This window comes from Thamnophis sirtalis, unplaced genomic scaffold, assembly GCF_051295495.1.
Source record: "Thamnophis sirtalis isolate CommonGarterSnake01/CBP01778 unplaced genomic scaffold, rThaSir2_p1.2 scaffold_1, whole genome shotgun sequence".
In the NCBI taxonomy this organism is placed as follows: domain Eukaryota; kingdom Metazoa; phylum Chordata; class Lepidosauria; order Squamata; family Natricidae; genus Thamnophis; species Thamnophis sirtalis.
This window is the reverse complement of record NW_028261381.1, coordinates 61,789,436-61,806,840: the sequence shown is the minus strand read 5'-3', so window position 1 is coordinate 61,806,840 and position 17,405 is coordinate 61,789,436. Positions and strand designations below refer to the sequence as shown.

At 40.0% G+C, this 17,405-nt stretch overlaps 1 protein-coding gene across 1 annotated transcript; it reads left to right on the top strand.

Annotated features, from left to right (window-relative positions):
* Positions 1-313: 313 nt before the first annotated feature.
* On the top strand, positions 314-16,946 carry ATG9A (autophagy related 9A). Its single transcript, XM_087713224.1, has 14 exons — positions 314-435; positions 996-1,039; positions 1,931-1,995; positions 2,283-2,444; positions 3,195-3,336; positions 5,642-6,390; positions 7,925-8,078; positions 8,602-8,781; positions 9,285-9,530; positions 10,611-10,825; positions 11,328-11,445; positions 12,664-12,889; positions 13,467-13,609; positions 14,173-16,946. Exons 1-14 carry the CDS (start codon positions 333-335, stop codon positions 14,176-14,178), a joined length of 2,553 nt encoding a protein of 850 aa, XP_087569350.1. The 5' UTR covers positions 314-332; the 3' UTR covers positions 14,179-16,946.
* Positions 16,947-17,405: the final 459 nt, after the last annotated feature.

The following is a 17,405-nucleotide window of genomic DNA, read 5'->3' as shown; positions in this document are numbered from 1 at the left end:
TGAACAGAATTTTTAATGAAATGGAGTCTTTTTTCTTGTTGTTTTCTCCTCAAGTAGTGATCAGAGAGGTGAGCCACTCAGACTTCAGGAAAAAGAGGGGGCATAAAGAAAAACTAGTAACATCCATAATTTTCTACTTGTTGCTATAGTTTCTTAATAGTTTCCTCTTCTTTTATTCTGTTTGGTATTCTATACATAAGTATAACTTAAAAGAAGAAGTTATGAACTGCCTATTTGACTGATGGCTCATAATTACATGAAATTGCTGATCCCTCCTCTCTCTGTCCTTCACTGCCCTTTATGTCAGAGTTTATAAGAATTTAGATGACAACATGGCTCATTTTGATACTGAGTATCAGCGATTGGAGGCCTCATATAATGACTCTCCCCCTGGAGAAGAAAATCTGATGGTCCATGTCCCTGAGGGCAGCAAATGTAAGTATAGATGGACTGCTAACTTCAGTGTCAAAAACTCTAGTGCAGGCCTGTCAAACTGGCTGCCCGCAGGCTGGATGTGTCACACACAGGCCTCGCCCACTTTGGCTGTTTTGCAGAAGCAAGAAAAGTTGTGATAAGTCTTGATACGTCACATGACGTGATTGAGTTTGACACCCTTGCTCTAGTGGTATACATGTTGAAAAAGAAAATTGGAGATTGTGCCCCATGTTGGTGGAGGAGCTGCATTTCTTATACAATGTGATCCTAATTTTCATTAAATTTAGTGGAGGGATGTTTCCATAATTGGTTTTAGATATTTCAGATGCTATTCTTACAGTCCGTTTCTCCTCGAAATGGAATGTTTCATCTCAGAATCCAAAACAAATGGGAACACAAATGCCTCAATCCCTTTGGATAAGATTGTTTAAAGTGAAACTAGTATTTGCAGCTCTTTGTGCGATGAGGTTCTCTTTTGGCAGACTTTCTCCTTCTCCTGTAAAATCTTCTATGGTGAATGTTGGAATGAATATTTTTGAAATTTTGTCTCTGTCTTGTAGCTCCCTGGCATCACATTGAAAATCTGGATCTTTTTTTCTCTCGAATATCCTTACCTGTTTGCAGGGACAAAATGATTGAAACCCAAGTCAAATTCCAATTACACCAAATTGGAAATCACTTTACAAGAAGCCTTTTAACTTCACGATTAAGAAAGTATCACAATAATAAACCATAGTGACATAAATTAGGAAATAATTAATAGATTAGTTGTGTTCAACAGGGTACTATTGTAAATAAGTGAATAAAACTTGAGTGTGTTTCAGTTTCAATTACACTTAACATATAAATACATATATACATATGTATTCTGTATATTTCATTTAGAAATGATCCTTGCATCCTTGATATATTCCTCACAGATAAGATAACAAAGATACAAGAATGTTAACTGTACATACAGATAGTCTTCATTTAATAACCACAATTGATCCTGGAATTTTGATTGTCTGTCTTTGTAGTTGTTAAGTGGGTCACCAGGTGACCTGACTTGATTTTGCAACCTTTTTATAGAGTAGTCATAAAAAGTCACTGCGATTATTAAATGAACTATATTTTACTAGAAACCAGCAATCAATGCCTGAAACTAGCAAAATAATTTTCAATGCCATGTGATTGAGGGTCACTACCAAGTGGCCAAAATGCAATCACATTACCGTGGTAATATATAGCAGTCATAACTTTGAAAACAGATCATAAGTAACTTTGGGAAAGGATGGATGGGTGTCTGCCATAACTTCCTAAGGGAGAACTACTTGCACTTCCAAAGGAAATTCTTTATGAAGAAAGTTACTGACTCCTTACCTCAAGTGTTAACTACTTAGTATTATAGCAAGGCAGTTTAAAATGAAAGAGAAAATGCTATTTGTAAGTCACAATTGAAACAGGGGGGTAGATTCTAAAAAGTTTGGCAATTCTCCTTGACTATAATCTTCACGTCTATAACCTGCACCAGAAGAATGGCTTCACATGCATGCTTATCAGTGAGATCTTTGAGTTAATGTGAGTATAATTTTTTGTTCCCAGGATTTGTAGAATTCATTTTTATGTTCCTATGTTAAGCCTTCTTGTCAGACGGAAAGTGAAAAATGTAATAAATAATCTCTCACCTAGGTTGGTGATGCTTCTCAATGCTCAATTTCAATTATTTCAGTTGAAAGAAATCCTATCTTGATGTTCTGACTCAGTTTGAAAATTGATCACTGGAAACCTGATACTTTCTGTCAGCTCAGGTCCTTTAAAGGGGAAGGGAGTAAAATGCACCCAATTTTTTCTCTTTGTTCTTACAGGCAGTTCATCTTTGTTGTGGCCTTTACTACATTCCTTGTCAGCTGTGTTGACTATGATATTCTCTTTGCCAACAAACTGGTGAATCACAGTCAGCATTCCAGTGACCCAGTCAAGGTGACTCTGCCAGATGCTTTCCTGCCTCCCAATGAGTGCAGTGCCAGGTAAAAATAGCAGTGACTAAATACAGCCACATCCTTTGTTCATCTTTGTGAGACTTAACACAAGATCTCGTAGATAAACAAGTTCCTGAGCTTCATAATAGGTAACACTCCATCAGTAATGTATGCTGAAAAATTTAGCTTCTGGTTAGAAATGTTTTCAGTTTGACTTGGGAAATGGAATATTACATGTATACTGGCTAATTTGATCTATGATAATCTGTAATGTATTATTTACTTGCAACAGTTGTAATAAAGTTAGCTAGCTCATCTTTGGTCTTCTGTTCCAAGTAAATGGACTAGCCACCTGCAGAGGGGGAGAAAATCCACTTTGAAAAGACCACGTTCATCTTTTTAAACTTGAATGTATGCAGTATTGTTTATCTGGATGTACATTCATTTTTAAAAATATTTTATAATTATAAATTATAGCTTTATTTATATTTTGATTTATGTTTTGAATCATCAAGGACCGGTTTGACTGGGAGTGAGTAGGTAATGTCATATGATTAATAGAGCTTTGTTTTGTTTATGTGATGATGTCCTTGATATTTTTCCCATTAGTCTTGCCAGCCCAGTTGTTTTGGTAATTGATATCTTAACATTACACATTCTCCAGAATTTGTTAGAGTTGCCTGAATTCTGGTAATGGAAGAAGAAAGAGTTTATTCATATTTCTAAAGCATAAAGGCAGGAGCTATTCTTTCACATCTGGCTTGACTCCATATCTCTCTTTCCCTCTCTGACTCCTAGAATCCAGGCCAATGGATTTCTTCTCTCCATCCTAGTGATTGCAGGGGTCTTTTGGATTCACCGGCTGATTAAATTCATTTACAACATTTGCTGCTACTGGGAAATACATTCTTTTTATGTGAATGCGCTCAAGATTCCCATGGTAAGCTATTGAGATTCACTTCACTAACAGTTCATTCACAAGTGAAAAGGTGCCTTAATGAGACTTTTTTGTTTAGAGGCCTTATGATTACCAGAGAGTGCAGTGTCTTTCTGCAGGCATCCCAGGGTCATCTTGCTAATCAGTGGGGGAAAAATGCTGGGTTAACAATCCTACTCTACTTACCAGCAAGGTAGTAGATATATTCTTTTTTTTTTACAAGTATAAATACAACAATCTTTTATTATAAGATTAACTATAATGCACAATACTTCTATAATCATAAACAATTCTAATAATCCAATCCAAAAGATTTGATTTATTTTTTTTGCCATTGTTAAGTGGTACATCAGTCATCAATACCAATATCGTCTGAAATAGAAATAACATTCTAAGTGAAATATTCATCTTAAACAGTCAAATTCTACCCAACAGTGACAATTGTTGTTTGTCCTACCTCAGTACGTTTTTAAAAAAAATATCATTCCATACCTTAACATAGTTATTCGAAACTGCATACAATTCACATTGGTCAATGTAACCTCCCAGATATTTAACCTTCTCAATTTTAGACGCCATATTTTTCATCAGAATCTCTTGGTCTTGTGTGCTAATATTTTTTTTATTTTAAAGACAAAACTTTTGGATTTACTTATATCCATCTAATGCCCCAAAGTCTCTCAGTTTCCTCATTTCATGAAGTGCTCAATACTATTCTGAGGTTCTTGCAAAACCAAGTCAAAAGCCTTCAGTGTATAAGTCTCTTTTTTTGGTTTTCAACCCTGTTATGTTCTCATCCTAATATCTTCAATTAACACTTCTGAAACTAAAATAAAAAGATGACAAAGGACATCCATGGCTTGCCCCTTCGGTATTTCAGATGATTTAGTTAGATCACCATTAACAATAATAGGTGTCTTTTGAGATGTAACTAGTTTATCCCTTGGATAAAATTCTCCCCAAAGTCCAGATCTTCTAAAATTTTGAACACAAAAGACCAAGTTATCAAAAGTTTGCTCTTCTTCAAGAAAAATCAATGCCACTTCCTTCTCATTATGCTGTTGCAAATACTCTATTACAGGGGTCCCCCACCCCCAGGTCTGCAGCCATGTGCCAGGCTGCAGCCTGTTGGAAACCGCCCCGTGTAAGCAGCGGACAAGAGTGCGCAAAGCTTCATTTGTGCAAGCAGAACACATGCACGAAACTACCACCCCTCCCCCCCCCCGCCACTTCCCGCTGCTGCTGGTCCACCGAGCCGGAAAGGTTCGGGACCTCTGCTTTACTACATCTAATACAATTTTCACATTATCTTTTAATTGTCTTTTGGGTGCAATTGATCTTCATGTAAAAATCTTTTTTTTAGTTTATCAGCCAATATTGTTGTAAATATGTTATAATCAGTTAGTAGATATATGATTCTTGCCAAAGCAATAAAGAGGGGATAAGAACTTGCTCCATGTTTTAAAACCCTTCCTCTCCCCAAATGCCTTACTTGCTATGTGTTGTTCCTTACTGACCTTTCCTTGCAGTTGTGTGCAGTGTTGCTGATTTTTCCAGTCTGGTGACAATCCGGTGGAAGCTTAGTTCTGCCCATTGATCCAACTTGCTCTTCTGATTTGCTTAGTTGAGTGGCAGGGCTGTTATACACTGCAGCTGCCTTTCTGGGTTTGCCAGTATCTATTTCTAGACCCTTGGCCAGCTCTCTTAGAAGCTGAGTCTCTTTATTAAGCATTTGCTTCTCTTTCCCCAGGGAATGTTCAGCTTAATTGTGTAATGTCAGAATTAGAGGAACAAGCAAGCAAATGAATTAATGCAGAAAAGCTCTCCGTATAATTTTTTTCTTTGCTGCTGTGCATGATGTCATCCTTTCAAGTTTAAAATTACTGTAGATGCCTTTGTTTTACATACTTGTGGGAGGGAATCTGCACTGTTTTTTTCACATAGTTAAATCTGACAGTTCAAAAGAAAGTGGACTGAAGTTCCATGAGATATACAAGAGGTTTTGGAATTACATGATTCTGACGTGGTTGGCATTTTAGGAGCAGATCTCTATAAAGAATAAGTGTTATTTTTACAATGGGATATAGGAAGAAGGCAGAAGAATTGACTAGATGCAAGACTAAAAATACTTGTTCTGCATCTAGTCAATAATTCTCAGACTGGATGATTCACTGAAGCTTGGCTATGTTGGGGTTTTTTGGAATAGCATAGGAAGTGGTAAAATTATTGCCTTCTTCCAGTCAATTCAGGGAAAGTTATCCCATTGCCCTTATCATATCACTTACACCCTCTGTCTACTTACTTGCAGTCCAATTTGCCCTACTATACCTGGCAGGAGGTACAAGCACGGATTATACAAATCCAAAAGGAGCACCAGATCTGCATTCATAAGAAGGAGCTGACAGAACTGGACATCTACCACCGCATCTTGCGCTTCAAGAACTACATGGTAGCCATAGTGAACAAGTCACTCCTGCCTGTGCGCTTCCATCTTCCCCTCCTGGGAGATACTGTCTTCTATACCCGTGGTCTCAAGTACAACTTTGAACTCATTTTCTTTTGGGGCCCTGGCTCACTCTTTGAGAACGAATGGAGTCTGAAGGCTGAGTACAAGCGTGGTAGCAATCGCATGGAGCTGGCTGACAAACTGGGCACCCGTATCTTATGGATTGGCATTGCTAATTTTCTCCTTTGTCCACTTATACTTATATGGCAGATTCTTTATGCTTTCTTCAGTTACACTGAAATTCTCAAGAGAGAACCAGGCAGCCTGGGTGCCCGTTGCTGGTCTCTTTATGGCCGCTGCTACCTGCGACATTTTAATGAGCTTGACCATGAGTTGCACTCGAGACTCAGCAAAGGCTATAAGCCAGCTTCCAAGTACATGAACTGTTTCATTTCTCCCCTGTTTACTATTGTGGCGAAGAACGTGGCCTTCTTTGCTGGTTCTATCCTTGCTGTCCTCATTGCCCTCACAATTTATGATGAAGATGTACTAGCTGTAGAACATGTTCTCACAACTGTCACCATCCTGGGAGTGGCTGTCACTGTCTGTAGGTGAGTGGGAATGGTTGGATTGAAGCTTTCATGTTTAGGAGGCTTTCTTTATGTTTGGAGGATAATAATTGTTACTATGTAGGTAGTAATTAAAAGCAATCTATTATTTTTTTTAAAAAAAAATATTAAACAGCAAGTGCTCTTATTTTTGGTCCCTATCTGATTTATGTCTAGGACATTTTAGAGCAGGGATCTCCAACCTTGGCAATTTTAAGCTTGGAGGACTGCAGCTCCCAGAATTTCCCAGGCAGCTTGCTAACTGGAGAATTCTGGGAGTTGAAGTCCTCCATGGTAAAGTTGCGAAGGTTGGAGACCCCTGTTTTAGAGTACCATAAGTTTGAGACTTAACTAAGCTTCACAATTCATGTATTTCAGTTCAGTTAACCAAAGGCCTTTCCTAATTCATTAATCATGATGGCAGGATGCTTTGAAGTTGAATTCATTCTAAAGCTTGCGTCATAAAGCTTTGAGAGGTCAGGAGACAAAATCTGGTTTTTCAGGAATCTTAGATTTACTTGTCACGTGTTATTGGGTTTTTTACCGAATCTTACAGGGGTACAGTTGTTCACTGTCTATAAAGTGCACAGACACTGTAAATTTATAGCTGAGAGGAAAAAAGTACTAGTGATCAAGTCACCAGTTTTCTTAAGGAAATTGAAGCGGAGAAAGAAAGTGGAAGAGTGAGCAAATAAAGAGAGAAAATAGCAAGAAACCAACAGGATATAAATAATTGAGGGGTCCTTGGTGCTCTTTGAGCTTGGTTGTTTTCTTGTACATGTTTCATTACCCAAACTGGGTAACATCATCACTGCTAGTAATAAGTGGGGTTTGCTCTGAGATTATATTCTAGTGACTTGCTATAAACAGAGAGCAAACCTACTCCTTATTAGCATTGAGGTTACCTAGTTTGGGTAATGAAATGTCTACAAGGAAGCAATCAGAGAGTACCAGGGACCCCTTATTCCAACCGTGAGCTACAAATGTTCTCCTTTATTGGTATAAATAATTGAAGTTGAAGATTTCTCTTTTACATTGTTGTTTATGGATCAGCATTTAAATCAACCTGACATTTTATGATTTAAAATATAAAGTTGTTCAAAGGATGAAAAGGATTCTGGAGAGATGTAATCTGCAGCCAATGTCGTGTCAATTAACAATTGGCATTGGAGGAATTATTACAAGATTGCCCTACATGTAAACTAACATTGCACTTTATAAAAACTTTTTGAAAGAAAAGAAATACAGCCTGAAAGTCTTCAAACTAGAATATAATGTGGTATGAAAATTTGTAAGATTAATTGCCTTCCTTCACAATGAATACATGGATTAGAGCTGCCTGTGCTGTATCTGAACTAAGAGTTCCTATAGAATCTTTATCTGTAGTCTGTCCTTTACTGTAAAAAAAAGAAGTGTAGACAATAGCAATATGCACCCTTTGCCAACAAGCTACTTCCTGCCTGCTGCTGCTTCTCAAGGGATGCAGAGCTCCTTGGCTCCAGTTTATGTGACTTGCGCACCCTATCTGTCCCTGCAGGTCCTTCATTCCCGACCAACACCTGGTTTTCTGCCCAGAACAGCTGCTTCGAGTGATTCTGGCACACATTCATTACATGCCTGATCACTGGCAAGGAAATGCCCATCGTTATGAAACCAGAGATGAATTCGCTCAACTCTTCCAGTACAAGGCGGTAAGATAGTATAGTTTAGAGCAGTGATGGCTAACCTTTTTGTCATCGTGTGCCAAAAGTGTGTGTGCGCTCCCATAATGCAATGCACCCCCCTGCGTGGCCCACACATGCACACATGACCCTCCCACATGCACCTTGCATGTGCACATGTGACCCGTGCATATAACTCCCCTGAGCACGTGATCCCCGCACATGCGCAGCAGAGACCCGGAAACCAGCTGGCTGGTGGGAGGTGTGTGCGCATGCGCAATGGAGCAGAGCTGGGATGATCGCTCACATGCCTGCAGAGAAGGCTCTGCGTGCCATAGTTTCGCCATCATGGGGTTAGAGGGTGGGAGGCCACTGTCAATCAAGAGTAGTCCTGATAAGTTATTAGTTATAAACAAGATGTTTATATGGGAATCTTCAGAAATATAGAACATTTGGAACAGCAGTCTTGCCTGTTGTCATCCTGAGCTATGTTGGTAATATTCACTGTGGTGTTTTCTAATTCTTAATGGTTTGTTTTCTTTGTTCATCAAAGGTGTTCATTCTGGAAGAGCTGCTTAGTCCCATTGTGACGCCCTTGATTCTCATTTTCTGTCTGAGGCCCAAAGCTTTGGAGATCATCGACTTCTTCCGCAACTTTACAGTGGAGGTGGTGGGTGTGGGAGACACTTGCTCCTTTGCCCAAATGGATGTGCGCCAGCATGGGCATCCTGCAGTAAGTCCCAGCATAAATGAAAAAAAAATGGAAATTAATTAGGAATTCAGAAAAGGCCATTTACTTTGCATTCTTCAGTAGGATGTTAATTGAATGAAAGTATATCTGAAAAGTGGTTTAAGTCATAGAGCACAGAACTGAGGAGATCAAATAGTAAAATGCAATTCACATGTGATGGTAATAGCTTTCACTCTGTCAGCTAAGTTATCAAGGTACGAAATAGTATTTTCCTACTGTAACCTTAAATTACTGTAAAAGCCAAATCACTATTTTAGCCATGTAGTATACTTGATAATTTCATTTTCACAATATGAAATGTGATTTACAAATCAGATGTACCCTGTTTGTAGTTTCTTAAAAGGAATACTTATATTAGAACAAATAATGATTCAAAGGAGAAGCCTTTGTATTTTTTTTTTACTTGCAAAAAATCAAGTAAGTAAGGATGCGGGAATATTTAAGTCTGATATTTTTTCTGAGCTCTGCTCTATTATGTTTTGCAGTGGATGTCAGCTGGGAAGACAGAAGCCTCCATTTATCAGCAGGCTGAGGATGGCAAGACAGAGCTGTCCCTCATGCATTTTGCCATCACCAATCCACACTGGCAACCGCCTCGGGAGAGCACAGCTTTCATTGGCTTGCTAAAGGAGCGGGTGCACCGTGATAGCAGCCTGGCATTGGCCCAGCAGGCTGTCTTGCCTGACAATGCCCTGTTCACCTCTATCCAGTCACTACAGTCTGAATCTGAGGTACCCACATAGAAAATGATGAGAACTAACAAATGGCAAAGCTACTTTTGTGAGATGTCCTGCACAGGAAAAGGAGAAAATTGGTGCCACTTTATAGGGCTTTGATAATGGGGGAACTGTTTGGGAATCTAAGCCAAGAATAGTGTTCTTTTTGGTTAGGCTGAGAAGAACTGAGGAACAATGCCAACAATGCATAGTCATTTGCTCTGTGCAGTGGCTCCAGTGGACTATAGCTCCCAAACACTTCCATGTATTCTAAGAAGACTTGACCAGTTCTGCATAAGGGCTTTCCTCACACCTTTGGCACTCTTTTCACCAGAGTAGCATTAACTCAGTTCACAAGAAGCCACCTTCGTTGCGAGAACCATTGTATAGGCTGAAATCTTCCATGCCCTGCTTTGAGTTTCTTGTATTCCATCTTTCATTTGCACTTCTTAAAACAGCATCAGGTGATTTAGGAGTGCAACATCTTCTAGCAGTCCAGAATAATTCAGCCTCAATTCAGTAATATTCCCAAATTCTGACACTGTCATTTTGCCCCCCTTTTTTAGGAGTTTAAGCATAAAAACATAGCAATTTGTTTTTGTTTCCAGATGATTTTCACCCTATTTTCAAAAGCATGAAAAAAATAAAACATTTTTGCTATATATCTTCTAGTGACATTGTTGAATGGCCTCATGTGGCTCTCAGAAAATCACAAAGTCCTTGTCCCAAATACTTTAGAAATAGCCAACCCCAGTCCTCACGTTATTTCTGTTACTGACATTCTCGTACAAATTTCAGTAAATTGTAGAATTTCTATAATGGTTTCCCATCGAATCTCATTGTGAATCTCTTGCTTTCCTTTTCTCTATGTAAAGAGTCAACTATCTAGATTTAATATCTTCCTGAAAATCCTACGTGCCTTCTAGGGTTGGGTTTAAGTGAATGGATTAGCTTCCAGAATGGGAGAGTGAGAGATTCCAGCGCTGCCCACTGCAGGTTCAGAGCTAAAACTGGAAAGGTGAAGTTCTAGTGACAAACATGGGGAGAGAATCCCCTTCCTGCAGAATTAAAATCCCTCTTCTCTTCTGTCTGCAGCCACACAGTCTGATTGCCAACGTGATTGCTGGCTCCTCGGCACTTGGGTACCAGACAATTCGTGATGCACAGACTTCAAGGCATCTGTCTGCTGTCTCTGAGATGGCATCTGCTTTGCGTTCCTTCTCCCCTCTTCAGTCTACCCAGACAATACATGGTAGTTCCCATGCTGATGGTGCCCAGCTTCGGGGACATGGTATAATGACAAGCTCGGGGTAAGAAATAGTGTGTAGTAAGCATCTGCTGGAAAAATTCTTAGAGATCATCCATCTCATCAATATTTTATCTGGGATGCTTTGAGAGTATATTCTGAGGAGTAATTTTACTTGATACTTTTTCTGGTAGAGGGGAGGGGAGGGCAACATCATTTTCCCCTCTAAACTGAACATTTTTAAGCCTTTAATTGACCCTTCCTGAACCATCTAGATTTTTTTTGTATGATTGAAGCTGCATAAAGTTGGTCACTTCTCCAAGGCTTCACAAAAACTGCTTTGTATTTCAAACGTGTGTTTTGCAGTCCCATTCTGGATGATGTAGAATCATAAGCCATGATTGTGTACCCAGCTAGAATAGAGCTGCAAAGCACACACATATGATTGATAAAAGGTTGGTTTATTTAGCATATGAGTATTGGAAGGGGAGACAGTCTTTCCGAACGTCAGTGGCCTGTTTTCCCCAACACCACATCTTGATTCGTTCTTTCACTTTTGGCTGCAGGGTGGATGCCAGGACAGCAAGCTCTGGAAGTAGTGCTTGGGAAGGTCAGCTCCAGAGCCTAATTCTTTCAGAATATGCCTCTACTGAGATGAGCCTGCATGCTCTCTATATGCATGAGGTAATATGATCATAATGACTTATGCAGGGGCTGTTTGTGGGGAAGGGGAGAGGAGGAAGTGAAAAAAATGACAGTGGTGTGAAGATGTCATTGTATACATGTGGCCACTTATAAGTTTGCCTAAGGCATTGCAGCATAAATATATGTAAATATGTAAATATGTAAATATGTATAAATCTAAAATATGTGAATATCTATTGTTATGTTCATGTTTTATTTATTCATTTGTAAGGCACATTAATATCCTGCTCCAATCATAAGTAGATTTGGTGGCTCATAACATGTAACAACACAATGCATAATAATAAAGATAAAAAGTACACATGGCATGTTGACACCTTGGCATCTAGTTTGCTGGAGATGCCAATGATTATGAAGTCTTGGCTTGAGGCCAGAAAAATCTTTGTATGCTAGCGCTGCATTACAAAAAGGAAATGGAGGCAGAACAGTGAAAGATATAATGGTGAAAACATAAACTCTATGGGATTTATTTTATATTTAATCTTAATTTTAAAAGTTAGCTTCAGCCTGATTTATATTGTTATTAGAGCTGTGCAGCACTTTGGATTCATCTGGGAAGTCACAACAGGCACATCTGTTTCAGGATTCCCAACTGGTGCAGGGGAGCTTCTGCCGTAGCTATCTTGTCCTAGATCCAAGTGTGGCTGTTTTAGTGAGTCACAGATGGGTGTTCAATCATGCTTTCAAAGAACTTCTCAGTCACAGCCAAATCATTGCATAGCTCTGATGATTACTCATGTATTTAAATAATGTTTCTCAAGTCATTTCTGCAACTTTTAAAACTGTATCCACATTTCTGGTGGGGTGCTTTTATAATTGTGGACATAGATTGTGAGTTTTGCTATAAACTCAAACTTTCTATAAAATGCTAGCATAGGGAATTGAGCTTGTTTTATCCTGAAGTATCAAACTGAACTTGGGATCTGAGAAATAGTTAACACATCATAAGAAATCAAGCTGGATCATATTGGAAAACTTCAGGCAAAACTGCATCATACAGTGAACCTAGCTGCACTTACATTTGCATTTTGGATAACAGAATAGAACTGATCCTTCTGTATGTAGAGGTGGGGACTCAACACATATACGTAGGACTGCAGGGCAACTAATTTCAGGTCCGAAATTAGATTTACTTGAGGCCTTTCAATAATCTTGACTAAACACAGTTCTACATTGTTTATTAACTTATTTTCTCAGCTGCACAAGCAGCATGCCCAGTTGGACCTTGAACGACACTTGTGGCACCGGCAGGAGAGTGATGAGAGTGGCGAGAGTGCCCAGGAAGACCCAGAGGCCCAGAGGAACACCCCTAGCAGCACCATGCCTCGCTCGGCCAGTTATCCTTTTGCCTCCCCACGCCAAGTTGGTGATGAGGCATCTGCTCTACAGGCAGGCTTCCAGCGCCGTTATGGTGGTGTCTCGGGTATGTATAAAGTCTGGTAAATCATTGGTCAGCCTGCATTCTTCAGCCAGTAGGGCTGAAATGGCTTTTGAATAAGCCACCACTGAAAATTGTTCACATGATACAATGAACCATGATTTGCAAACCACAGTTAGTAGGACTTGCATTAACTCCATTATTTATCAATTATACATTAGGGTCTTATTATTTTATTACTCCCAGAGTAATAAAAGGAGTTATTTTAAATGCTAAATCCTATAGAAAACTTCTTTAGACATAAAAATATGGCAAATACATCAAGATGCACTCTTTATCATAAGATGAGGCTGCGCTGAGACTCCTTGTCAGCTTCTTAGCTTTTGTTTCTTGTTAAGAAATGTGAACTATAGGTGAACAGGATCACGTACAGAATACTAGCCAAGAGTAACAATGATACCATCGTAAGCTTGAAAAGTTCCCCAAATGTTTCCCTTTACTGCATTTGTAATTGAAAGGTAATTTTTTTCTGTAATTTTTAGTCTTATTTTCTTTTCTTAAGTTACAATGCTTTCTTCAAGCAATGGATGAGTTCCATTCCATTCCTTCTGTCCTGCTACAGATCCTGGTCCAGTGAATAGGGCTCCATCACACTTTGCTCGGCTGCCACTTGGGGGCTGGGCAGAAGATGGCCAAGCTGCTCGACACCCAGAGCCAGTCCCGGAAGAGAGCTCAGAAGATGAGTTGCCACCTCAGCTACACAAGGTGCAGCTTGTTTTATTCTCTGGTATTAGCAGTGGGTGTGGTGTGTTATCTGCCCAAAAAAAAAGAAATCTCCCATATCTTAAATAAGTAGTTACTGGGGACATGAGGACCCAGATTGTGGGGGGCAATATGCTGATTCTGTAAACTGCTTAGAGAAGGCTGTAAAGCACTGTAAAGCTGTATATAAGTCTAAGTCCCATTAACAGGAAGGTCAAGGACAGCAAAATAGCAGGAATGACCATGTATCAAAACCCACCCATCCCTTATTGACATGCACCCAAACACATTCCATGTTCATGAAAAAGAGGGATGCTTCAATTGGATGTAGCTGCCGATTTCACATAATTGAAGACACACACACACCCAGTGGTAATGCAGTGCTGCATGTTACTATCAAGAACTGTTTTGTCATGGAATATATTAATTGATTTCGAGGTAGATACAGAAATGGGTGTGCCATCGACCTTAGAAGGGTGTGTATACTGGGTTCTGTTTCTGACTAAATCAGTATCCTTCCTGCCAAAATAACTACCTCTGCTTTAACATTCCCCCCATCACTTCAGGTGTAACTGTGAAGGCTGAAGATCCAATGGGGGTTCCAGACCTGGGGCCTGTCTCGGCTGGTGGAGCAATGAGTTACACTGCCCTAGAAGATACGGGTTAGCTCAAGGATCCATGGCCTGGACATCAGAATCCAAGGGTAACCGATGTGATGGTGTCAGTGGTGTCTTTGGAGTGGGCAGAACTCTATCCAGACATGCATCATACCGGTGACACATTCGCTGTGCATAGGCTGGGTGTGTGTGTATTTACATATATTGTCTGTATCTACATACGTGTTGTCTGTGTTGGAGAACCATCCAAGACCTGCACAGAATGCCACAGAGCACACACGAGATTGGAGAGACAAGCAATGCTCACCCTGCCTGATGAAATGTTCTTCAGTTGGGAAAAGGACCTGCTTGTGGATCTTGTTCAGCAGCCAGAAGAGCTGCTCCATTGTCTAAACTGCAACATGATTAAAGATGCAATCAGGATGTAGATTTGGACTCAGGAAAAGAAGGGCTGTGAAAGATTATTTTTGTAACAGGAATTGAGGGCCAGGCTTCCTCCACCCACTGACAGAGCCTGACTCAACTGAAGCGGTCGCACATAGCAAGGGAATACATCTTTGATTTTTCCATTCCACATTGATGCCAGATTAGAAGAAAAGAACCCCCTCGCAGTGCCATCATTTCTATCACAGGATTTGCCTTTCTTTGGGCATAATTGATTTCTCATCGCTTGGGGGCTAAATTCATTTCATGTCCTACCCCCATATCAGATCACAGGTTTATCATGGTAATGTTTGCCTGAGCCAGGATCTGAAGTGATCTAAGTCAGCTTTATGAAATAATGCCAGGCCTAAAAGCTTTGAAAGAAATTCTGCTCTAAAAGCTCTCGGTTCTCCTGCTGAGACCCAGAATCAAGAATAAGACTGTGTGTGTGTGTGTGTGTGTGTGTGTGTGTGTGTGTGTGAGAGAGAGAGAGAGAGAGAGAGAGAGAGAGAGAGAGAAAGAGAGAGAGAGAGAAGGGGGTGGGGGAGTGGAGATTACCAGTGCTTATCAGAGGCATGATAGGCATATCATATTTAAGTACAGTACTTCTTAATATCCTGCTTGGCGTCTCCAAATTGGTGCTGCCCCATTTGCGATTTTCTTTTTGTTTTGTCTTTGGGTGCCTTGATGGTAATTATGCAGCTCTCATGGAAATACTACATTTTGTATGCCAAAAAAAGCTATCTTAAAAAACTCAAGAAGGGATGACTTTCATGTTTTTACAAAAAGAGTTAATTAAGCTCACAATTCAACTGATAAAGCCCTATTTCAAACTGTCTGCAGAAACACTGGTTTTCCATTCTTGCCCTTGGTCTTCTGTCCTTTCTGTATTATTTTTAGGCTAGCTGGGCCTAGTTAAGTAGTAGAAACTATTGTGGGTTTTTTTTTCTTTAAGCACTATTTTTTTTCTGATTTTTTTGTGGGGGAGTGGGAAGCCCATTGTCACAATAGGCCATATTTTAAATTCGCCTTAGCCTTTTAGGTAATGATCGCTGACAACCACTACCTTGTGTTAAGGAAGTAAATTATCCCAGATTATATATTCTGTTTTCATTTTTCCCAGACTAGGCTGTCTAGGATCCCATAGCTGATTTTTCTAGGGATGTTTCATGTTTACAAAAGCCAGACCCCGGGGGGGGGGGGGAGTGGGTTGAAGGAAAACAAAAACAGATAATATATCCTCAGTTTCCACAGACTTGTTTCTAGTTCATGGCTCAGTATTTTCCTGTACTCATCATCATTTCTTTCCCAGTAGTTTTATCAAGTATCTATGGGATAGGGGAAATGTTGTTGAGCTGCAACTGCAGTGTGTTGTCTGCCAAGAAATAAAAACTTCCAATAGCTACCCTGCAGGTGCTGTTTCCTGGGCTGATAAGAGCTGTAGTCCAGATGTCTGGAGTACGACTACCATTGACCTGTAAGGCAGGGTTTCCCAACCTTGGCAACTTGAAGATGTCCGGACTTCAACTTCCAGAGTTCCCCAGCCAGCGAATGCTGGCTGGGGAATTCTGGGAGTTGAAGTCCGGACATCTTCAAGTTGCCAAGGTTGGGAAACCCTGCTGTAAGGTGCCTTTGTGCAAAAAGATTTTTACCACCAGAACATCAAATCATGTCAGTGGTTTCCCAGTGCTTTAGTTTCCCTTTTCTTCTACAGCACATGCGCACATGCGCAGAATAGTAACTAAAAGAACTTCGTCCTCCAACCCAATTGCCTGCAGTGTGGCACTGGGATACTACTGCTCCCATAACCCCCACCCTTGTCATGGTGCCTTTCTATAATGCACAACTCATGCACCTTTGTGTGGCTGTGGTTTAGTGCTCCAAATTGGATCAGGATGGTTTAACACTACAGATACAGCTAGGATCAGCATTATGCCTACTCCTTATTAGTATATGGAGAAATCCAGCAATATTGACATATCCCTGTAGAAAGCAGAATCACTTTGCAGATTGCTGCTTTGAATTGTGCTGGTTAAGTATGGATGCTTCTTCAGCATCCACCTTGACATAGCTTAGCCAAAAGGTTAGTGGGGCAGGAAATACTATCAGTCATGCATTCTTCTTATCTTTGCTCCATCTGCATCTGCATGGAATGGCCACCTTCTACCTCCACGATTATTTGTGGCATTAGGGAGGCCAGTTTGTATGTGAATAATGCAAGTGGTTTGTAAAGCAGAGCTGATTGTCCAGCTTCCTGTACAGTGCCGTATCTACTGAATAAAGGAGGTGTTTTCTTCTTTGAGGGGTCTGGCCATTTGTGTGGGATTATCCATTACACCCAAGTTTAAATTAGAAATGGAAGAGAGTTACGTTAGCCACCTGCAAAGGATACATTTTAGCCAGGATTTCAACTCACCATGACATGCCACTTCAAATGCCATTTTTAATCACTTTAACCATGTACAGTAGTTGAAATACAACATTTATTTTGAGTGCAGTGGACACAGTGAGTGTGAGCACTTAGGTCAAATGATCCTCATTGTGAGAGTTTGGATATCCTGCTCCATGCGTTTGTTGTCAAAGGTGTATCTCGGCATAAAGCCACTGTCTCTTAAGACTGACTGCTTGCACAATGGACCAAGCTTAATCCCAGATTGTATGGCATCACTTTCGAGATGTTAAGACAGATGTGATACTTCATTTAATTGTTTAGTGTTGATATAACACTCTTCTACAAGTTAAGAGGTCAAAAAACCATT

Excerpts from the sequence above, each read along its gene's own strand:
- ATG9A (XM_087713224.1), top strand. The coding sequence starts at position 333 with ATGGCTCATTTTGATACTGAGTATCAGCGATTGGAGGCCTCATATAAT. Across the intron at positions 11,446-12,663 it reads ATGCTCTCTATATGCATGAG|CTGCACAAGCAGCATGCCCA; the intron begins GTAATATGATCA and ends TTATTTTCTCAG. Across the intron at positions 12,890-13,466 it reads CCGTTATGGTGGTGTCTCGG|ATCCTGGTCCAGTGAATAGG; the intron begins GTATGTATAAAG and ends GTCCTGCTACAG.